Here is a 24,217-nt window from a genome sequence, read left to right on the forward strand (position 1 = left end):
TTTTTTATATATATATAAATATATATATTACTGGACCTTTATTTTGAAGGCTGCAACCGGATATCCGTGTGTCCTCTCGCTGGTGCACAACCTGTCTGTTGATCGCTCGTTTGCGGCTCATTAACAGCCAGAGTTACATTATGAGCCGGGTTTGATTCCTCAGGAGGACGTTGTGGGGCTGTCGTGTTGTATTTATTTAATTTTTTAAACTTGCCACGCAGAGATACAGCTGTGTTTCTGCCTCCGACACAACGACAATGTCCTGAGCGACGGAATTAAAACCCGAGAAGAAGAAGAAGAAGAAGAAGGCTTTTCCAAATGTAGCTTGTTAGCTCCGTTAGCTCCCCCCAGCTCCTGAACGGGCTCTGCATGGCGAACTAGCGCCGGTGTGTGAGTACAGAGAGGGCTACAGCGAAAACAACCGCTTCTTGTTGTTGTTGGCGGGCGGCGAAACGTGTGGAGATTAATCCCCCGGTTGTCAACCTCAGCTCCGGGGCTAACCCCCCGGTCGCCGACCGAATTTATGGCCGGAAATCCGAGGAGGGGCGCCGGGCTCATCGGCTTGTGGAAGGACGCCTTTCAGCCGAGCCAGCAGCCTCCGCAGCCTCACCAACCTGCTGTGGTCGATAAGAAAATGGTGGAGAAGTGCTGGAAACTCATGGATAAGGTATTTGTTTGTGTGTTTTTTAACAGCTTTAAAGACAATAAAAAGGAACTGAAAATATGCCACTTATGTCCGTTTATCACTGGTTTCACATCACAAAGCATACTCACTGCCACTTCCCTCTTTTTTCCCTTTATGGTTGTATATTACATAAAGTTTTTATATGAAGTTATACTCCAAAGCTGAGAAATTAACTTCTCCAAATGTACCACACACTGACATATTTGTTATAAACCAACAACTTGTGTGTGTGTGTGTGTGTGTGTGTGGCGATACGACACATATCACGATATCAGGATATCGCGATACTGTCAGCCGGGCGATATATTGCAATTTAATGAAAACAAGTCACATTTTTAGGAGCTAACTTATAAAGAACACATAAAATCTGAGTTTAAAGTAGTTTAACGTGCAACATCACAGCCCTCAGGTTACGTTTATAACGCGGTAGGGCGTTTAAAAACAAGTGTTATTGAGAATCAACACAATATCACAACATAAAATATGATTTTCTTACACCTCTACTTTATATTAAATCATTAGTTTGCGTCTACAAGCTACCAGCCTGATCTACCTGATAACCCACCCTGTTATATACACACACACACGTGAAACTGGTTTCCTCTCATTGAATAAATATTAGTTCTACTAAACCCAGTAGGATTATATTTAATCTCAGAGATCCATGCAGAAAATCGCTGTTGAGTTGTGGCGCTGTCGTCGGTGTCTGCGTGAGAAAAACTGACCTCCCAAAAGCTCTCTGGTGCATCATCTAATTAGGACAATTTAAAAAGCAAATCAGGTCGCAGTGAAGGTAATCTGTTGTTGGAAACACCTCAAGAGGCCGATGGATGTCCCCGGGATTATGTTTGGTATTAGATCAAAAGAAATGTGTGTGTGTGTTGTATGGAAACAGGCTTTTATATATATATATATATATATATATATATATATAGATTGATTGCTGGCTGTCGCTCTACTTTATCTTAACCGAGGTAGATGAAAGAGAGGAATGAAGAGACAAAGAGTTCAGAAGAGATGAATTCATGAAGGGCTGGAGTGAAAGTAGCAACAGATATCAGATAAGACAGAGTTTAATGTAGCGGTGCGTGCTTGTGCAGCGTGCTGTGCAAACTTGTTTACACCTGCAGTTTGATGTGTCTTTATGTGACTGATCTGCTTTGTTGTTGCAGGTTTTTAAAACTTTAAACCCAGGTGACACTTTATGGCCCTGCAATGTATTTTTATTGGTTATACTGAAAGCAAAAAAGTAAGAAAATGTGTTATTTTGGTAGATTTTTGTTAGGAATTTGGTCTTAACAGTTTAATTACTGTAAGTTTTGCATACCTTTACTAAATTGTTGCACATTTGTATCAGAAGTAGTCTCATTATTATCCTTCCTGCCATATCTTCCAGCTCGGTAGTGCACAATACATTTGTTATAAAGTGTCCTGTTGTAAAGCACAGCAAACATTAACAAGGACAACTTGTTGCTCTCACAGTTTATGTATTACCACCTACTGAACATTTCTGTAAACACCACTCACTTTCATCCTTCCTGTTTTTTGCCCGCCGAAACAAATTCCCCCCCCAAAAATAGTTTTCAAAGAAGCAGCCAAAGTCGGTGTTTGCACTCTTCATTCAACGGAACCACGCATGTTAAGTTGTTGGTGTTTGCAGACTTCTCTTACTCCGACTACTGAAGCTTCATTAACTTCAGATCAACTTTGGAAAGAGGGGCGCATTAGGAGGGGGTCTCGTAACAAGCCATTTATGGGCAGCAGGAATGTTTCCAGCAAGCAAACACTCAGGGCTTTAAATCACAGGCTTAAAATATATTTATTGAATAGCAAATAGTCAAATAAAAGTTACTAAAAATATCAGGAAAACGTCTCTCTGGTGTTCTCAAATCGTCTAAATCTCTGGTTGAAGGGTGAAAATATACAACTGTGATTAAACAGTGACATTAATCTCGAGTAAGAGTTTGCAAGCGCACACAGCCAGAAGATGAACCCTGACAGTGACTACGTTTACACGCACAAAGTATTCCAGACTGTGCTCGACAATATTCCTACTCAGCAGTTTACCTGACAAATGGCTGTCCTGTTTATATGCTGCTCTGCATACTCTGATAAACCTAACTGTTAATGACGTACTGTCAGTTTAAAACTGCCGTCGTGTTGCTCCCGTGGTAAAAGTTTTGCCTCTTTGTGTCAAAAGAAAAGGGATTTTTTTTTTCAAAGTTTGACAGTGCCTCCCTCTTTTATTTGTTCCTGAAAAGGTCGATTTAGCAATATTTGCACATATCCAAAAACCTGTTGATGTCCAAGTCTTTCTTAATGTTTAAAAGCAGTTACATTTCTCCTTTTCACCACAAATGTGAGCTAATCTTTCGTGCGTGTGTCTCCACTCCGGCCCTTGCAAACTGTTGGCTGGTTGGTTTGTTTGCAACGCACAGAGCTGAACGTAAAACAGGCAATCTGCTGTAAAAGCCCAAATGAGATGCATATTCGTCCAAAGAAGGCTCCTAAAACCTGGAAAATATCAACGTATCCCACATCTCTTGATCAGAAAATGTTAGATTAGGAATATCCAAACTGAATATGCCGTTTACGTGACCCTTATCAAATGTCACTGACTTCTGAAATGTTATTGTAGCAGCTCGTTTTTGTTTGGACAGCCAGCATTTACTTGTATTTTGGGATGATGGTGACAAATCTCTCATATGTTTCCCCTATGCAGGTGGTGCGTTTGTGCCAGAACCCCAAGGTGGCATTGAAGAACAGTCCTCCCTACATCCTGGACCTGCTGCCGGACACCTACCAGCACCTGCGCACCATCCTGTCCCGATACGAGGGCAAGATAGAGATCCTTGGGGAGAACGAGTATTTTCGCGTGGTCATGGAGAACCTGACCAACAAGACCAAGCAGACCATGAGCCTCTTTAAGGAGGCCAAGGAGAGGATGTACGAGGAGAACTCCCAGCCCAGGTAGGCTTATACCCTATTGTCTCATAATTCCTCATGGTGGAAGGAGACTAGAAGAGCATCAGAAAGGAGTTGAGAAGCAGGGAAGGTGTTTGGGTAACTGAAGATCAGGCTTATCATTGTTTGAGTTGGCTCCACAGCCACGAAAAAGGAGCCCTGAAGATCACGATTGTGTTAAGCGACCTAATTGGCACGAGCTGCTGCAGACAGAAGCTACCTCTGTGTTATAAGCAGCACGGTCTCAAAGTTAATTCACTACGGATTACGTGGCTTTACGGTACAGGATCGCGCTTAGTATTGGTTGGTTTAGAAAAGGTGCTGTCATCTAAAAGTGGAAAGCTTTGTACACATCAGGGTGAATTTTTAAGGCTTTAAAAACAGGCTTTTTATCAATTGATTGGATTAACGAGGTTAATGTTACTTTAGTAAAGTCGCATTCAGTCTCACTTTTAAATGTGTTTTTGGGAAAAATGTGTATAGATTATAAAACATTAGTTATTTCTTTATTTATTTTCCAGAGACAATGCAACAAGAAGTACATTACAAGAGTGACAGAGATTTGTAAAAACAGTGAGATTATATAAAGGCAGGGCCAGAGGTGACGTGGTAAGATTAGCCATGTTTTTAGGTTTATTTTAGGTAATTAGTGCACTCTCTTAAGTTCAGTAATGAGTGGCTCCAACTGAGAACACTTGCTACGTCTGTATTGTACCACACAGTCCCCCTCTGGGAGCTGCGCTTGTTGCCCTATCCTTCTGCTTTATGAACCAGCTCAGTGGGGGAGGGACAAGGCCACGTAACACTTTTTGTTGCCACGTATGGGCGTTAAATAGCATTCTTAAAACATCTTAAACTGGATCTTAAACTGTTGAAACCTGCAGAAACCCTCACACACACACACACAGTCTGTTGTATTTATGAGGAAGAAGCACAAACTGAATTAGATATAAAGTGAGTCCTCCGTCCTTTTTTGCTTTGTCTTATTTCTATAAGACTGTCAGAAACAGAACTTAAAAACATCTAAAAGTAGCTCGTTATATTGCAGTAGCCTCATTTTTGAACAGCTATTATTCCACTCTGTCAACATTAAGCTGGCAGTGACCTATTGACATAATTACAGTGCGTGTACGGGCTTTAAACAGGTCGGCTAACCTCTATCTAAAGAAAGACACTGCTGCTGCTCTGTCTTAGCAACCTGGTACGGACGTGCAGTGTTGTAGAAAGACTTTCCGTCACTGTGATGAAATGCAATCTGTGACATTTGGTGAACGTAGGACAGCTCTCCGAACTGAAGTCAAATCACCCGAATGATAGAGGCGTGATTAAACTGTCACATTAACTTCCTCTTTCTCAGAAAACCCCTTACTAAGCAAAAGCTCCTTCCTCTGATTCTATCAAGCATTTCCTCACAGCTCCTCTGCATCAACAACTGTTGTGAGCGACATTCAATGTATCAGTCACCAGGGCTTTACTAAGCTTCAGTCTGAACCATCGAAGTTGCATTCATAGTCAGACCTCAGGGTGTTTCTGTAAAGCTCATTGTACCATGTTTCCTCTGCATGCTTATGAGTTTAATGATGATTAAAAGTATTGTAGTTTATAGTTAAGATTTTTAAAAACTGGCTTTGGTAAAGGACTTACGGTATTTTCAAACTAGAAAACAGTGGGGAACCTTAGCTGGAAAACAGGGGTTCAATCAGCATGTAAGGGAATGTAGAAGTCTTAAATCAACCAGCTACAAACGTTGTGTCCAACCAACAGCCCCAAACCCAAACATACCCAGTTTACACTGCTATAGTCTGATAATATCCCTCACTAACTGACCTGTGTTTGTATCGTTTCTCTCTCCTCTTTTCGCTTACTTAGGCGAAACCTCACCAAGCTGTCGCTGATCTTCAGTCACATGCTAGCAGAGCTAAAAGCCATCTTCCCAAATGGCTTATTTCAGGGCGACAACTTCAGGATCACCAAAGCTGACGCTGCCGAATTTTGGAGAAGGTCATTTGGGGACAAGTGAGTTTTTACTTAATCAAATATTGAAAAAAGAAATCTATTTAAATTCAGGCATTGGCTCTCTAAACTTGCAAATGTTGAAGTTTACTTAGAACTTGTTTTGCAAGTTTTTACATTCAGCTGCACATTTGTTTGATTTTACCCTATTTTTTTGCCTCAGTTTTAGCCTTTCTTTCACACTCATTCTGTCTGGTAGTTGCAGTCTGAGCTTTAGATTTTGAGCACAATGTGTGGTTTTCAAACTGTGATAAATGTTTCCTCTTAAACCTTTAACTCCCCCCCCCCCTGTACTGTAGGACCATAGTGCCATGGAGGACGTTTCGTCAGGCTCTCCACGAGTTTCACCCCATCAGCTCGGGCTTGGAGGCCATGGCCCTCAAGTCCACCATCGACCTCACCTGCAACGACTACATCTCTGTCTTTGAGTTTGACATCTTCACTCGGCTCTTCCAGGTAACAGCAGAGCACTCTGGGCGATGTCGCGGTATCCACTGATCCACGTAGCGTTTTAGTGACGGGCAGTAACATTTAGAAGCTTTCAGTCAGCGAGTTCACAGGATCAAACATTATGCTGTATGGAGGGGAAAAACATTTTCAATTTTAGCTGAGTGCACAGCTGGCATGTTTCAGCCTCGGTCACCACTTTCTGAGTGAGTCTGCAGTGTCGATGCAGAAGTAGACAAGACGGACTCTAAATGGAAACTGGAACTGACGAAATTCTGGACTTCAGGTTTTAAGGCTGCTGTACTGTAGACATTTGGTCTCTTGTTGATTATCTCATCGCTACTAAATATGGGCCCTCTTATGATATATAACTAATGGGCCCTCTTCCTCAGTTTCATTCCTCTCTCCAGCTAATAGGACTGCTAACCAGTAAGTGAGTTTTCACAAAAAGCAGGTGAGCCGCTGGTGGACGAGGCTTGTTGTTAAAGACGTAGACTATCAAAAAGATCGAAACCAACATGACGTTAGCACCACTGCTGTTCACTCTTGCTTTACCCGGTCAGTCCTTGCAAAATATCCACCGTGTAGTGTACACGTCAGAGAAAGTCTCTCTCTCTCCGTGTTTCTCTGCAGAACATGTGAGATTGTCCACTGGGCCGTACAGGAGGGGTAGAGCGAAGCAAGGTTGTCCACTAGTCTATCGATTGCAGATATTTTGCAGACTGACTGTGAGTGAGAGAGGCTTTGCTGAAGCAACGGAAAAACAAAAAAAAAGAAAAGGTTTAAAAATATTTTAGGTTCAGTGTGAAACTGTGGCGTAATGGGAAATGTGGTGAATCGCATCCTGTCTGCATATCCTACAATCAGATGTAGGAAATAAGGCTCAAAGCCAAAAACAATTTATATCTGTAGCTTGAACACTAATTTGTTGTATGTGTGTGTGTGTGTGTGTGTGTGTGTGTGTGTGTGTGTGTGTGTGTGTGTGTGTGTGTGTGTGTGTGTGTGTGTGTGTGTGTGGTGTAGCCATGGTCGTCTCTTTTAAGGAACTGGAACAGTCTGGCGGTCACACACCCCGGTTACATGGCCTTCCTAACCTACGACGAGGTCAAGGCTCGGCTGCACAGGTTCATCCACAAACCCGGCAGGTGAGACACAGACGAGCTCTTCTCATGCTGCGTTGAACGTACTGCTGCAGTCCAACGCTTTTACAAGCGAGTCCGGTTGGTTGACATTGTCGTCTTCCTCACAGCTACATCTTCAGGCTGAGCTGCACTCGGCTGGGCCAGTGGGCAATCGGCTACGTGACGGCCGATGGGAACATCCTGCAGACCATCCCACATAACAAACCACTCTTCCAAGCCCTCATTGATGGATACAGAGAGGGATTGTGAGTCCAACACAGTGTCAATGCTCCAATTTATACATCTTAAGGGACATTATGTCGTAGTTTATGCATAAACTAACATATCACTGCCTGTGTGGCTCTACAGCTTCACCCCACTGTAATCTCCACTATACCAAAGATCAGAACACACTCTTAAAATGATAAATTCACTTGATGAACTAGATGTTGCACCAGATTAAAACAATGGGTGCTGCCAGTGACTTTACCTAGCAGATAATCATAAAACACACTTCAAACTGGACTGAAACAAGATAAAACTCAAACCAAACCATCTTTCTAACAATCACTAATGCTGCTTTGGTTGAAATAAACCCTTAATTGACCGAGCTAGTTGAGAAAATAACCACAAAATGGCCTGTTGTGGCTGCCATGGGACAGGAGGAGAAAATATGTCTACTAGATGTTGTTGTTTCTGCAACTGACAGGCTCATATTGTTATTCAAGTGTTTGACAGCATTATGGAAAGGATCCCAACTGAGACAGACCTTCAGTTTAACCAAAAACAGCTGAAATATTTCTATCCACCAGACTCCAGAGACAAAAACGGTAATTTTACCTTGCATATCATCGTAACTTCATTCAAAGTGGACAGAAACAAAATAAAACTCACCAAAACTGTCCATGTTAGTCTTTCCAACAATCAACATTGGTTTGAGGGAATTAAACCCTTAATTTACCGACATAGCTGGAAAAAAAAAGCTAAAGGCTTTGGTGCATTCTGTAGAGTCGCATACATCACTGGTGTGTATTTTAACAAGTCAGCACATAGTGCTTGAATGAGTAAAATAACATTTCTTGTATGTGTTGCAGCATGCAAGGAATATCTTTTAAAGTATCAAACATTCCTCCACTGTGGCCCTGAAAAAGCCAAAAAGACTGTCGTAATCTTCTGAGCAGAAGGTTATATTTGATCACTTCATTATTTGGAACTCTGTCACCATTCCAGCAATAAATTACTAAATATACAGTATTGTGACATAAAAATAAGGAACATGAGAGGAACTACAGCTTAAATAAACATCATCATTCAGCTGAGGCTGTAAAGCTGCTGGAGTCTATGTTCAGAAAAAATGATTACAAACTCTGCAATTTCCTTCAAGTCTACGAAGCATTTAAGTATCTTTTAACTCATTGTTTAGGTTTTATTGTAGTTAATTCACTTTCTATAATACTGACTGACCTGTGTGTGTGTGTGTGTGTGTGTGTTTCTGTGTGTGTGTGTGTTTATGTATGCGGCGGTCCTCTAGCTATCTGTTCCCAGATGGACGCACACAGAATCCAGACTTAACAGGGCTGTGTGAACCTTCCCCACAGGACCACATCAAAGTCACTCAGGTTTGTTATCCATCTGCAAACCAGTCGACCCTCTTCTACTAACAATATAGACCACTGTAGTGGTTGATCGATGGTAGACACAGATGCATATTAGACCTTTATTACAAGATAATGAACGAATCTGTGTCTCCTCTTCCTCCTTTACCCCTGCAGGAGCAGTACGAGCTGTACTGTGAGATGGGCTCCACTTTCCAGCTTTGCAAGATCTGTGCGGAGAACGACAAGGATGTGAAGATCGAGCCTTGCAGGCACCTGATGTGCACTTCCTGTCTGACTGCCTGGCAGGTGAGGCACACTATAAAGTTTTATTATGTTGTTTTTGAGCAGGACTGTAAATCCTGACAGGTCAGAAGGGAAGTGCATCTTTATTTTGCCTACTGCTGTGCATTTAAAACAAGCTTGTGGATTCAGTGTTACTGTTAAATTTCAGACTAAAATACTCCCTTTTGATGACCATTCATTCTCAAATAGAGTGACGTGTTATAATTCCTCATATTTTAGTTGGAGGTTTAAATTTGTTGATCTGATCTTATTGAAATTTGCTGTTGAAACTTTACCGATTTTCAATCAGCTTTGTATCATAGTGGACAATGTGGGTAGTGAATGCACATGAACAATGTTTACCTTCCCTTCATGCTGCCTGCACCCAGAGCTCCCGGCTCACTTACTGGCAAAGGCCCGACAGACGTCACGAAACACGTCGCATCTACCGGACTGTTGCCTCTCTCGATCTCTGAAGGCAGCATATAAAAAAAAATTGCAGAAGTGGTTAGAACAACAGATTTCATTGACCCAATAATTCATATCAGTACATCAGTGTGACTCTTGATACGTGGTTCCTTGAAAGTTTGTGAATTTGAGGGGAAACATCAAGGTCTAGTTTTTGTCTGGGCTGTGTTAGAGAAGGCCTGAGACAACATAGTGGCGTGAACACAATTCAAGCCCCTCTCTTTTTTAGTTGTTGTCTGTGAGCTTCTGTAAAGCCTGGGGGTTTACAAGACACCAAACATACAGTAGCATTACAGATTATAGATTAATTATTCTGCCGGCTCTCCCAAGTTTGGCACAAAAGGTTTTCTACAAGAAAAGATCACTTCTTGAAGCACAATTCAAGTTTTTCATAAATGATCCACCAAAAGAAATCACCATAAATGGAGGACATGTTGCCAAAAAGTACATCCCAATGTCCTCGTAGACAGGACAGCAAAACAAAAAGTGAGCCTCACTCTGTTTCACCTCGATCACACAACAAATAAAGCCTGTCGTCCTCTGAAGGGACAATAAACCTGCCGCTCTCTAGGGCTCATGGTTCCTGAACAGGATCTGAACAAGTTGCTAATTTTGGTTTACACCATATATCAACATCATCATATTCCCAGTAATTAACCTTGAGCTGCGTTGGGTCCTTGAGTTTGAGGGAATTGGGCGTGTAAAAGTCCTTCAAATGAATTAGATGTTTAAGAAGAAGCTGTAGTAATCCTCTGAGCTCTGAATTTCACAGACACAAAGTTTTCTCACTTACTGAGTCATTAAAAAAAAATGTACGTCACCATTTTTAAGCTCAGCTTCAACGTAAATCTGCTGTTAATGAAATTCAGTGGTCAGTATTCCCATCAGTTCTCAACTACATTACCATTTTTTAGACTTGGATTATGGATTTTGCCTTTGAACAAAATCAATTTAGGTATGAAAAATATGGAAGAAGTTCAGGAATGTAAAGATTCTTCACTTGCTTTCATCATTGCCTCAGCCCGTCTAGCTGATTCTTACTGCTGGTTTGCAAGTTCCCCGTGTCATCCTTTGAGTCCTCCCTCTGTTAGGGAGACAAGAGTGTCTCATATCTGACGATGGCCTTCAAACTTTAAACTTTGCTTCCTGTGTGCGTCAGGAGTCGGAGGGTCAGGGCTGCCCGTTCTGCCGCTGTGAGATTAAAGGCACAGAGCCCATCGTAGTGGACCCCTTCCACCCGAAGGCCGGCGGGGCTTCCTTTGCCGGTTTCCAGGGTGCCAGCAGAGCGGAAGCTGCCGGCAATGACGAGGAAGAGGATGATCGCCTGGAGGACCAGCACCTTGTCATGAGCAGGCTGGCCTGCTCCAAGGTAATAACATTAAATAATAATGAAAGGACTGTTGTAGAACTTTATCCATTGTGTTAGTTTAGTGCCATTAAACAATGTGTGTGTGTGTTTGTGTGTAGGTTGAGCGCCCACCATCTCCAGTGTCTCAGCTGCCTCCGGTGCCCCCCCGACTGGACCTCCTGCAGCAGAGACCCTCCAGCTCCCACAGTGCACAGGGACAGGGAGCCACAGCCAAGGTGTGTGTGTGTGTGTGTGTGTGTGTGTGTGTGTGTGTGTGTGTGTGTGTGTGTGTGTGTGTGTGTGTGTGTGTGTGTGTGTGTGTGTGTGTGTGTGTGTGTGTGTGTGTGTGTGTGTGTGTGTGTGTGTGTGTGTGTACGCAGACCCCCTGGTTGTGTATTAGAATTACGTAGAAGATAAATTCACATTTATTCAAGTATGTCTTAAAATTGTACATGCATTTCAGGAGTTATTGGTCTGTATAATGGATGTAAAAACGAGATTCCAGTGGAAGAAAATCCCGTCCTCATTCTGTGCAACAGCGATTTAAAGTTCAAATGAAGCGAATATAAGTCATGAGCTTCAGCTGTCTGAATTTAACAAGCAACAGTCTTCTTATTGTAGTTTTAATGCCTCTGCACTGGTGACAGATGTGACTGAAGGCATTATGTTTTCATGTTGTCTGTCCATCTGTGCTAACCCTCTGAAATATCTCAAGAATGCCTCGAGGGAATTTCTTTAAAGTTTTTGGACTCAAGGATGAACTGATTTGATTATTTGGCAGTTTGGTAAACATTTTTGACTCTAACTCAAGAATTCATACCCTAATGATGACAACATTTCCCATAAATGTCTAAATAGGATAACATTACTTTACATCCAAAAGGGCAACTTCACGATCAGGATTTTGGCTTCCCACGATTAAATAAACGTGATCGTCTACAATTTTGATGTTTTAAAATAGGTGCTTGGCTCATAGTAAATATCAAATTTTGCGCTGCTGACACACCCTGAATACTTAAATTCCTGGAAGTCCCTGCTAACAGAAACCAAACATTTCCTAGTGCCGCAGCTTCACATTAAAAGCATTTCACTGGTAAAAACCACAAGTTGACCTTTATCTTCAAGTAAGCTCGTCACAGGAAGTGCAAAGTATTTGTCAGTTGGCTTGAAACTGGCCACTATCGCAATCGTGATCATCATTTTGGACGTAGTGCGGCATTAATAGACACACAGCAGTAGCTGGTTTTGCTTACATTGAGCTTCAAGTGCTCTCTAAAAATAGCCTCTAAAAGACAGCATGTTTCTCTGGGAATGGAATAAAAAAAGACGGATGAAAAAGAACTTAATACCTTTTTTATTAAATTCCTTCAAAGTATTCCCTACATATATTAGTCTGGACCGGCGTGGATGTAAACCGGAACCGTGAGACGGTAATTCTAGTTTTAGTGGAAAATTCCCTCTTTGTGTTCCCCTCTGCTGCAGCTCATCAAGGAAACACTGCCCAGGGAAAAAAAGGGGGGATTTGGTTTTTAAAAAGATTCACCATTTCCTACTAGCCTTAAAGCTATCACACACTATTTGAAATATTAATTTGACTGTCAGACAACTCATGCAAGCACGCATTACTTTGGAAGTCAGGTTCCTGCCAACCGTATGAATGCCTGACTGTTCACAGTGATAATTTGTGTGCATGCAGCAGAGACAGTTAGGGTCAAACGCACTCAGCAAACCGCTAATCGTCTTCAGATCTCTGCTGGTTCATAACACCACCATCTCCTCCCGCCTCCTTCCCCCCAGACTCACAGAGACAAGCCTCTACCTCTGCCTCCAGCCCTGCGAGAGCTGCCCCCTCCTCCCCCTCCAGATCGCCCCTCCCTGGTCGTCCAGGACTCCAGACTCCAGAGGAGACCCCTGCCCTCCACCCCCGACCAGCCCGCCTGGGCTTCCAACTACATGGTCCCGCGTCCGGTCTCCAAAGCCTTGACATCCGTGTCCTCCTGCCCTCAGAGCAACGGAACCAGCGGAGAGGGAAGCAAACCCACGGCAGCTACTAACGCCGTTTACTGCCTGGCTGCGAGGTACGGACACACCGTGAGAATTCAAGTTATCATTACTAGGGTTGGTCCAAGGTCCAAACTTCTCTCACTGCCACTTACATATTGTAAATTGTATGTCATTCACAAATCTTCACAGGCATACTAATCTAATAATAAGTGTCCCCCTAAAGCTGTTATCACCGCGATAACACCCTGTTATCTCCAGCAACAACTTGTCCAACTAGATAATTCATTACCTGAAGTAGTTGATGCTTGACTCAATGTTTCGTTTTACACGGAAGGTTTAACTTCAGTGCTGGCTGCAGGGACTTTGTTTTCAGGCTATTACACGTGGTAATGTGACAGTCTTCAGCTTTTAGAGATGTTTTGTATTTGACCAGGTGATAGACGTGTTGCCCTGGACAGTTTTGTGATTTCTCTCTATACTATACTGTACTCTCTCACCCACATGTGTTCTCAGGTACTGAAATGTGGCACCGACTTATTTGAGTTTGGTACCCAACTCTAGTCATAACAGAATCTAGACTTTGGTTTATAGATGTCGGGCAATATAATTTAGAGAGGGAGGTTGAGCTGGATGGCTTAAACCAGATTGAATTTAGAGATTGGGTCAAGCACATTCTTGTTTTCCAATCCCTCCATACTTTATTCAGTATCTATCTATCTTGTGGAATATCTTGTATTACACCAAAGAAAAGTCGTGTACTTTATTCTTGGCAGATGAACCTTGAGATTTTTTTTTTGTCCCACTCCACAAAGACTTCAGACTTTGATACCATTACAACAGAGAGGTAAAATGAACATAACTCATTCTCTACGATTCACACTGCGCTTCGACTAGCTCTGGGTTAAATGTTTGTTTACTTTAGCCCTCTATCACACTGGCAGGATAAAACCCACAAAGTCCCAAGCAAACCCTGGGCTGAAGTCGGGGTCAGATTGTGCCAATGTGAAAGCTTTCTTATCCTGATAAAGTTCTTAGACCACTTTTATCCCCCCAGTGCAGTAAAAAAGTTCTATAGAGATTAAAGAAAAATATAATATTACTTTGGGAACAGTTGAGTAAGTACAATATATGTATTCCTGAGGTCAAGAATGAACCTCCACACTCAAATTTACTGCATGTTTTTATCATTTTAGAGAACCTCATTTATAAACCACAAAAGGACAACATTGAGACAATCCCATCATGCTTTGTGTTTTGTTTTTTTGTATGTGGTCAGATCTCTGCCACCGCCCGCGGTGCCGAGCGGGGAGAGGCCGTCGTCTGACGGTGAGGAGAACGAGTACATGAGTCCCACCTCTCTTCCAGCCTCTGGTGCCCCCTGGGTCATAACGGGCTCCTTGGTGCCCCCACCACCAGTCCAGGCGAACCACCACGACAACGACATCGGGTAAACAGGACAACAATACGTAACACTTATTTCCTCCTTTCGCTGCCTGCTTTTTGGATGATGAAGTTGGTCTCAGTGTAGCTGTATGAATGCTGTATATCTGAAATGTACTTGTTTGTAAAATACAGCAGAAATGCAAAGAAGGTTCCAGGTTGTGGGAGCTTCATGTGTGTGTTTAAGGGTAACTTTCAACCCTGTTTTCCCATGTTTCTGTGTTTAATGGGGACAACAATCTTTGAAATTGGTCCAGTATTTTATTTCAGTATTTTTGTGAGGGAAACTTGAAATGTAAACCTTGTCAATGTACGTCCACTAACTGTGTTGGATTTTGCCACTGACAGGCTCCAAAAGACCAGAGAGAGAGATCTTTTTGTTTAACCAGAAACAGCCATTTGAATTGCTCTGTTCAAAGCCACATGACTCTATTAACAATAACATTCATTTTACTTGGCATTGTAAAACCGTCTTGGTTTGATCAAAATAAACTCTTAATTAGTTAGATGTGAAAAAATCGGGAGAAGAGCGAGCGAGAGGGATGTGAGGCATCAGAGAGGCAGCGGGAACAAAACGTTGAGTAGAGCCAGAGTTTGAATGAAGTGTTACAAAGATCTCTCGCTCAATACTGGACCTTTTAACAATGGTTGTCCCTCTTAGTTAACTTAGGGTCCAGGTTGTTGAAGTTATTCACCTATTTTCACATGTTTTTGTATCTAAGTTCATGCAGTTGAAAAGGGCGATAAGGTAACAAGTTTGGAACAAACAAACAAATATTCTGGCATGGACAGTGCATCACTTTAATATATTAGCTAGAGTCAACTTACGTTGAGTTGTAGAGGGAAAACAACTGAAAGTGAAGACCATTGAAATGTCGACTAAATGTAAAATTCAGAGCTCGACTCTTAGAAAAAGTCAGGAGCAGTTATAGTTGTGGCCACCGGAGGGCTCTAGAGCCTAAGGTTTGTTTTGTGTCTCATTCCTAAACCCACAAACACCTCCCTTTCATTATCTGCTGGTTTTCACCTCCTTGGGTAAATAATTTAAAAAGAAAATGAAGCAAATGTTTGACAAGAAGTGTCTCTCAGCTTGTTGCTTCAATGAAATGATGACAGAGTCATTAAATGCAGGACTATAATCCACAGACCGAAGGGAGAACCAACAGAAAGACGACAGAAGCAGCACTATTAATATCGTAGTGTCATTAGTGATGTTCCTGAGGCAGACTTCAAGTTGTGTCATCAGAAGATGTTAGAAGATATTATGTCATGCAGGAAAGGGTTTTATTCAATGTACTAAATATGTACTGAAATGTATCCCAGATTATAGAATGTAATTTCTCATATATTGGTAATATTGTGCTAAAAATGGTTTGTTTGCTTTATTTTGGTCGCGTTTTAATCTTAATTTCAGCAACTGAAAATCCACAGATTCATTTGGGGTAAAATTACTTTAAGAGTGTTAGATTTTGTGCAAATATCAGGCATAAACAGGGTTCCCATGTGCTCGCTGGAAAACCTGGAGAATGCAAGTCATGGAAACACCTGGAAATTGATCAAAATGACCAAATATCCTGGAAATAATCTTTTTTTTTGGGAAATTTTAATCGTATTTGAGCCCAGATCGTCTACGTAAACCTGGGTGCTTATTTGGTTTGCAACTCGACTCTTTGTAGGCTGAGCTTTGATACTAAAAAGCGGGTTTAGCAGACGTGGAGTGGATCAGACTTGTAGTTTCTGTCTTGTGGTTTTGGTGTCGAGCCATCGATGTTAGAGTTTGAGGAAAACTGAAGTAAGATCAGAGTTAAATGTGTCCATACGAGGCCTACCGGTGAATTATGACTGTTTGTGAACGACTACTGGAAAAGTTTTTCTTAAAAAGAGGAACCCTGATAAAGAATGAGATTGTTTCTTTCTCTTTGTCCCAGCAGTGAGGTGGGTGACAGTGACTCTGAGGACCCCCAAGTCTACGAGTCCATGTGTAACATCCAAGCCCAGGCTGGTTCCTCCGAGACAGCACAGGCCTCTGACCTGGGTAACACTCACACCTAATTATCTTTGTATTCCTGCAGCAGTATAACGCTGCTGCTGAGCCCCCCCCCCCCAATGTGGTGTTTGTTTTTCAGACCACCCTCAACATTCAGCTGTGGTTTCCCAGGACATGAAGGAGGACACCAGCGAGGAGGATGTTTACGAGTACGACTGTCCCAGACCTGTCGTCCCTCCCGCCCCCACCAGAAGAGCCCTGTCGGATATCGGCGGTCCCTCAGCTGCCTTCAGCACTCTCAGCATTGACAGCGCGGTAGAAGCCAGTATGTATCTCTACTAGGCTCCTAAATTATGGGGGTTTTTTTTTACCTGGTGGATGCATAAAACCTGTCCAGACCCCCATTATATATGATGTTAAGTCAAGGTAGCGGTAGACTGGTTGGATTTTTCTGTGAGAATAATTCATGCTCCTATAAACGCTTCTAGATTTAAACTGGACAGTATGTATGTTTTCATTCCTGACATTTCACCAGGGTTTACAGTATAGTACGGTATTTGGGTCCTTCATACACGGGACATCCTGCACAAAGCTGCCATTTTAAAGTAGCCAAGCAACTATCGACAGCAACCGCACATTTTTGTTTTGTTATTCTCTGACCATGATTTTTAAAAATGGCAGCCCTGGTTAAACTCCGAAGTGCAGACGCAGCAAGAACACCGTCCCTTAAATATACTCTGTTATAAGAGTAGCAGCTCCTGTTTGTGTGCACATTGAGTTTGTGGTGGAGCGAGAGAGAGGGAGGGAAGGGAAGTTGTCAATCTGGTAGTAAATGTACAGTTTGTATAGTTGGAGCCAACGGAGAGAGAAGTACCTCGTGTTTGCCCCTCTGCGTTCCCTCTGGTGCATGAATCCAACTTTTACTGATTGTCTTCTAACCTGTGTGTTTCCAGGTATGTTTGCAGCAGGCGGCGAACCCGAGCGTCCCCCTAAACCCCTCCCACGCCGAGCCAACTCCGACCGGCGCCCTCGGCCTGCAAACCGTGAATTTCCCACTCCATTGCCGGACCTCCCTGGTCCCTCCTCTGCCTCCTCGTCGCCTCCACCACCTCCTCCTCCGGCGGCGGCAGGCCCTGGAAGCCTGGCCCTAAACGGGGAGATCGAATGCCTGATGTCCCAAGGCTACTCCATCCAGGACATCCAGAAAGCCCTGATGATCGCCCAGAACAACCTGGAGACGGCCAAGAACATCCTGCGCGAGTTCGTCTCCATCCCCTCCACGGCACACATCGCCACATAGTCACTCCAGGCAACGCCCACCCCTTCCCACCCCACAACCACCATCCTCTCAGTCTTGTCTCCGTCTCCACTCTGTGCCATTATCATGGATCGCATTTACCAAGCACTTTTCCTGCAGAGCCACAAGTACTTGCCAAAAGGCTTTACTCTGAGGAGTGATGCTGCGTTCACGTCGTATCGGAAGATGGCGGCTGCATCGTCTGCAACTTGTAGTCACTGAAATATCATCCAAAGTCAAACTGCAACAGGTATTACTTGTTTTTCTAAGTGAAATATATTATTTTGATTATGTTGGACTACGCCGATGCCAAGTCGTTGATATTGAAGCCTCAAAACCGCTTGTTTACTCGTAAGTCCAGATGGAGCACGAAGCTCCTGAGAGCGGACGTATCCATCGGTAGTCCGGTATGACCTGAACGCAGCATACACGGAGAACCGAAGCCTTTAAATGTGAGCTCTCTGTAGCCAAGCTTTGACCCTGTTGTACTTTTGCTGAGGTCCACTCGTACCGTGGCAGTGTTTCCCCCCCCTCAGTCAGAGTACATTTCTCTCATTAAGCTAAGTGTGTTGAAGCTACAGTGACTCTGATCAGTAGAGGGAACCCTGCGGAGTTTCTGCTTTTCCACTCGGCGTCCCGCTGCTGGCAGCCGTTCCAGTTTGGTGGCTTTTTCTTGGCAAAACATTGTGGCGTACGAAAAAAACATGTAGCGACGACGAGCTCTTCGGTCAGAAAAATGTAGTGATTTAACTCCGTGGTGTGTGTGTGTGTGTGTGTGTGTGTGCTCACGCTGATGAATGTTAAGTCGCAGTGCAGTATCGCAGGGCTTCACGTCGTACGCGTCACCGTGGCTCGCTCTGTTGTCGATGGTATTTGACAAGTCGAACTCCACATTTTCCTCTCAGCTCCCGGTTCAATGATGGTTCTATTAACGAAAATAACAAGTTTAATGTTTAAGTACTCATTTAAAAAAAAAAAAAAAGGTGTTGTGCTGTGTGTAGTACTAACAAATGGCTGAATCTTTTCAGAAGTTTATTTTTGTCATTTCATTCCATGATTGCCTGCCGCTGTTTCAGGTGGTCTGACACTGAAGGCTGGTTTATTTACTCTAAAGCTTCTCTGTAGTTTATAGGACTTTTACATGTGCTGGTATTTTAGCTCAGTGACACATTTGCACCCAGAACAGCTTCACTGAGGTCAGATTGAAGGGATTTACACTGAGCTCTAATGCAAAACACTGAAGGTTGTCATGTGGACTCAGGTACTCAGTGGGTTGAATGTAATGAAAGCACACACAGAGGATGACAGAACGTCGGCAGTGTTGTGGACGAGCTCAAACTCACGACTCATTCTTACAGAAACATTCCAACGATCTTATTTTTTTTATTTTTATTCTCGCCTTCCCTGCATTATATTTACATACACTCACTGTTTTTAAAGATTAAAGGTCAGTTCTGCCTCCCCCAGACGCAGTCACTTCCTCCTGTTTCACTCTGTGCCAGTGTATCCACAGTCCTGGATCTGGTCTGGATCTCGTGCAGCTCAGACGTTTCAGTCACTCAGCGGTTCATGAGATTTGTTGCAGGATGAATGTTGATAATTCACCGGCTAGTAGGCGTCCTGATCAGATATTGGAGCTGGAATGACGAATCGATAAAGCTGGGCACACGCTGTACGATTTGAGCCAGTTTCTGATCCGATTTCTGAGCCGCACAACTCTTTTGAGTCTAGTCCGAGTCATTTGCTATGAAGGGGGGGGAGTGAGGACTGATCAGCTGCTCCCAAACACACGTCTGATGTTCGGATGAATTTCTGATGAGTCCAAAATTTTGGTGGGATGATGTCCCCAAAGTTCCCCCAAAGTTCCCCCAAAGTCTGTGCCTTTATTCCCCTCGCTGCCCAGAGTGGCTATCAGAGCGTCTGAATGTGACACAGTGGACGTAAAACACGGAGGCTGGTCGAGCGGTGGCAGCAGCACACCTCCCCCTCCTCGATGTTTCCTCCCGTCACGACTGACGTGAACAGGAACGTCCTCTTTCTTTAGGAGTTTCAACAACGGGCACACAGGACGGCACAGGTGACGAAGGCTGCACTCTCTACCTGCCCTCAGAGCTTTCAAACAGAGCTTTATTGACGGTTGTGAACCGTGGAGCTCTGGCTCGCAGACAGTTGAGTTGAACAGTAGGAGTACAGTGTGTGCCCGGCTTTAGTTGAACAGAAAATGAATCTATTTATTTTTAGAATCGTTTAAGTCAACATAACATTTTTGTAGTTCCAGCGTCTCCATTGTGTGGATTTGCTGATTTGTTTTTGTCTCATTTGATAGCAAATCAGTAATTTTGGGTGATCGGACAAACCCGGCGTTTATTTATATACACATACACACAAGTTTGGGACATTATATAGACCAAAAGATGAATTGAGAAAATGAACTGAATAATCTTAAAGACCTGTAAGATATAAATGAGATTGTTTTTATCATATTACTGAAACATCTCAACAATTATAACGTGGATGAACTTGAATTTTGGTGCAGATGTTTTGACTCTTCAGCTCCAGCTGTGCTTTGTGTTGAGGGCTATTTAGCAAATGTTAGCATGTGAAATGTAAAAAGCTCAGCGTTGGCATTGTGAGCATGTTAGCATGCGGGCTCTTGTAAAGTCATATATTAATGAACCGAGTGGCTCAAATGTCAGAGTTTGTGATCAGTCTGAGGCCTGGGGACGTTCACATCCTTTCTACCAACAAAACCTCCAAATTCACACGCAAACAGTCGTCTGAAGTTGTGGATTTCACTCAGGTTTTTTTCTTATTTCTCTCCAGTGGACCAATAACGAGCAGCTGTCACTCCCGTTCTTTGATGCTATATCACTCCATCAGTGGCCACATGAGGGTCCTGCATATTAACCCGACCACAGGATCATTTAGAGCTAAAGATGAAAAGCTGGCTGACTCATCAAAGCCGGGAGTCTTGACTCGAGTCCAGGACTACAGGAGCGCAGAATACAAATCCGCTGCGAGAGGGCTGTTCCATATTAATGCACACATTTAGGAACACTGCCAGAAACAAGACAGGGCTGAGTGTCTCATCCCCACTGTCACATACGGAGAGGAAAACACGTCTGAACAGTGCAATTTCTCCTTTTTTTTTCTCCAGAATAGATCCTCAAATGTCACTTTTGATTTCCGCGGTGAAACACGTAAATGTGCCTTCTGTCCATCCCACCCTGCAGACGAAACCAAAACCGCTCCTCCGTGTTTCAGTGAAATGGGAATGTGCACAGTGTCTGACTCAGATATTCACTTCCAGTCAGCGTATGTCGAGAGTTTGGAGGTGGTTCTCCACATGGGGGCCATTAGATATGCAGACAGCGTCACAGGAGGTAGTTAAAGCTTGTGTTTAAGGTTTGAACACATTAACTGGTTATGAAACAGTCTGAATTTAATACTGATTGCTCTGTATGACGCTGTTCGCCTGTACGCTGCATTCACCACAGTAAAACATAAACTAGGTACTATTTACACATTTTACTGTATAACATTTCATTGTTTTTTTATTTAGTGAATGCAGTGTGCATCCGTACTGAAGTATTCCTGTGTTGCAGAGCTCTGACATGCTAACACTTTAGCTTCTTTTACTTTGTATGGAAACCAGATGTAGTGATAAAAACCTTCCCACAGTTGATATTCGTGTACAGAGTGCTGCAGGGATTATAAGTTAGCATCGTTCCTGGTTCCTCTTTCATTCTGTACTGTAAATACTTCACTAACGTTGGGCTATAAACAAACTGCACCACCACTGAAGTTTAAACTTGTAATTAAAATCCACAAGTTGTAAAGTTTGAGTTAGCCTAGTTTGTGTGCCCGACAACCTCTGTGTCTCATTTAGCGTCTTTTTAGCAACCGCCTTTAAGACACGTGAAAGCTTCTAAATTTACTGACTTTATTTTATGTCTTAGTACAAAATGTGAAAATGTCTGAAGCTTATGTTAACCACAGAACTTATTTAAACCAAATACCTCACTGACTTTGAGGTGAAGCTAAAATGCTAACTCATGTCCAGGTTTTAAGACTTTTTCTTTTTTCCTAAAATTAAGTCTGAAACAAGTCTCCATGTGTGTAAACTCATCCTCCAAGCTCTTGACAACGGACGTAATGGAAGTGTAATGTGGTTCAAACCGGAAGGAAACACTGTACATTGACCTAAATTGTCCTCGTGTAGATTGATCATCAATCAGAGAATGTGTCGCCGATCCCTCGACTAACTCCTGACCGTGAAAGTGCCGCTGTGTGAGGAAGGATTACGCTCGAGGTCGTTGAATCACTGCCACTGTCTCTCTCTCTCACACACACACACACACACACACACACACACACACACACACACACACACACACACACACACACACACAGAGAGTTGGTTCAGACCCACCGGTTCATGGTGTGTGTGGCGTAATCATGGTTACTAGCCTTTTTCACAACAAGAACTTGCCTACTAAAAAAAAACAAAACAAAAAAACAAGTTGTCATTGCTTTGTTGTTGCTTGTGTAAATATGATTTTATTTATTGTCTTTTTAATATCCTCAGCATTCGTTTTGTTGCCATGTTTTCATGCCTAAGCCATTAAGATTTTTAATTAAACAGTATTTTCTTTAACATCTGATCTGTGTGGTTTGTCCGTTCTGACTTTAAAGCTGTTAAATAACATTACGGGGGGAATCTTTTAGAGTGTAAGTCAACTGCTCTTATTGCCTCACAATAAAATCCTTGTTATTTTGTCAACAGTTTGTCTGCAGAAGTCTCAACTTATGTGTATTTTAGCAGGAATTATTAGTTATTAGTGCCTAAAGCAGAAAAGTAAAGACAGTACAGGATGTCCAACACTAAGTCTTTATAATAATTAACTCTGCATTCACTGATTTTGACCTCTTAAGTTGATTTCAAGTGACATTTTACACGTTTAAAGTCAGTTTACAGATCTTTCAGAGTTCTTCTGCTTCTGTGAAAAAGCCTTTTTGTGGCTCCAGGCGTCGGGTGAAAGCTGATGTGGTTGCCTCAAGTGATGTCACTTGAGTCGGCGTCAGTTGCAGCTGAAGACAACAGTTTGAAAATAAAAAATAGAAATCTGGGAGGTGTGCAGTCAGAAAGAACTCTGGAGCCACTAGGAACATAATGCACGATTCTATGACCAAACTGTCTGCAGTTGAGTTGCATTGTGGGTAATGTAGGCGGCAGGTTTTTAACAAGGAAGAATTGTAACACTGAGGTCATGAGTGAAATATTACTACAGGCCCAAGGGTGTTCGGTCTGTGTACTTTGCAGCCAACTGATTTTTACTTTGAAATGAGAAAATCAAAAAATGAGGGTTTATTTATTGAAAATTAAAACAAAGTTAAAAACTAAAACTTTTGTTCCCCTTATTTATAGATTAGGTTGTTTTCCCGCAAAGTACACTGACCATGTGGACTCAAAATATTTAAGTGTGCCATGAATTAATTAACCATTAACACTGTTCATCCCCAGCAAACCTGTGGGTTCACCCAAAACAATGTACAGTATAGATAAGTTACTTGGTACCTCTTCTATTGGCTTCTGATTCTGTGTTAAAGGTGAAGCGAGGGACAGCTACACCGCTAGATGCCACTAAATCCTGCACACTGCACCTTTAATAGACTTCTTATTGAGTGTTTTCTTCTCATCGTTCGATCAGATCTTTGGTTGTTTAGACTTTAAAGAGTTGAACGCAACCTATATTCACAGAACCTCTGATGAACAGTCAGTTTATATCGATACACCGGGACCCCCAGGTGGAGAACCATTATCCATCAGCATGTCATTTCTCTCTTTGGGGCAAATGCAGATTAAAAGGAGATCAGAAAGATGCTGTTTTCACTTTGACTTTTGAAGAGTTCCTTTTCACTTTTCTCCCTTTTATGTTGTCGTCACCTGGAGTTTTACACTTTGCACTGAATAAAACAGAGAATGGCTGGTTTGTTTTAAAGCAGGGCAGCTGTGAGGAGCCTGAATTCGTTGCAGATGTGAGCTGTGTTTTTGGGTCCTTCCAGACTCCAGATAGAAACCTGAGCTACTGTTGGAGTCGTTTCCAGCTCGCGCTGACAGCGGTTTGGAGGCAGCGCCGCTTCCTGTCTCCTCGCTGTGGGACTGAACTCGCTGCCGTTCTGGTTCGCGTTGAGCCCTGGGGCCAAAGAAAAAGCCCCAAAAGTGATCTCATTCCAACACCAAGTGCTCTTTCGTATCTACGGAAGCACATTTGTGACAGAATAATTTTAGTAATTCAGAAAAGAACATGAACAGTATAAATATCTTTAATTTGATGAAGAACTTTCTAAATGTTTTTGATGTGGACAGAAAATAATGTCCTTGATTTATAAGTCGAATCTGTTAGATCTGATTGTTTGGTACGGCAACCTAAATATAAAAAAGGATAAAAACCACCTGAACCTGAAGGTCCCACAGACTCTCCTGATGTCTGTCTTTGACCAGCAGGTTCTCCACAAGGTCACATCTGTACAGGACTGTATAAAGAACCTCCTGCACCTCG

The 24,217-nt window shown here is 42.7% G+C and overlaps 1 protein-coding gene across 2 annotated transcripts; it reads left to right on the forward strand.

Moving 5' to 3' along the window:
• The first annotated feature begins 86 nt into the window (after positions 1-86).
• LOC127364632 (E3 ubiquitin-protein ligase CBL) lies at positions 87-22,311 on the forward strand. 2 transcript variants are annotated; one of them, XM_051402294.1, is made up of 15 exons: positions 87-667; positions 3,408-3,655; positions 5,519-5,665; positions 5,962-6,118; positions 7,133-7,254; positions 7,359-7,496; positions 8,762-8,849; positions 9,003-9,134; positions 10,738-10,947; positions 11,046-11,162; positions 12,724-13,004; positions 14,207-14,377; positions 16,299-16,405; positions 16,497-16,682; positions 17,311-22,311. In XM_051402294.1, exons 1-15 carry the CDS (start codon positions 524-526, stop codon positions 17,655-17,657), a joined length of 2,595 nt encoding a protein of 864 aa, XP_051258254.1. In that variant the 5' UTR covers positions 87-523; the 3' UTR covers positions 17,658-22,311. The 2 variants fall into 2 exon arrangements, with proteins under 2 accessions (XP_051258254.1, XP_051258255.1); XM_051402295.1 differs by having other exon boundaries at positions 16,302-16,405.
• The last annotated feature ends 1,906 nt before the right edge of the window (positions 22,312-24,217 follow it).

This window comes from Dicentrarchus labrax, unplaced genomic scaffold (assembly GCF_905237075.1).
Source record: "Dicentrarchus labrax unplaced genomic scaffold, dlabrax2021, whole genome shotgun sequence".
NCBI lineage: Eukaryota > Metazoa > Chordata > Actinopteri > Moronidae > Dicentrarchus > Dicentrarchus labrax.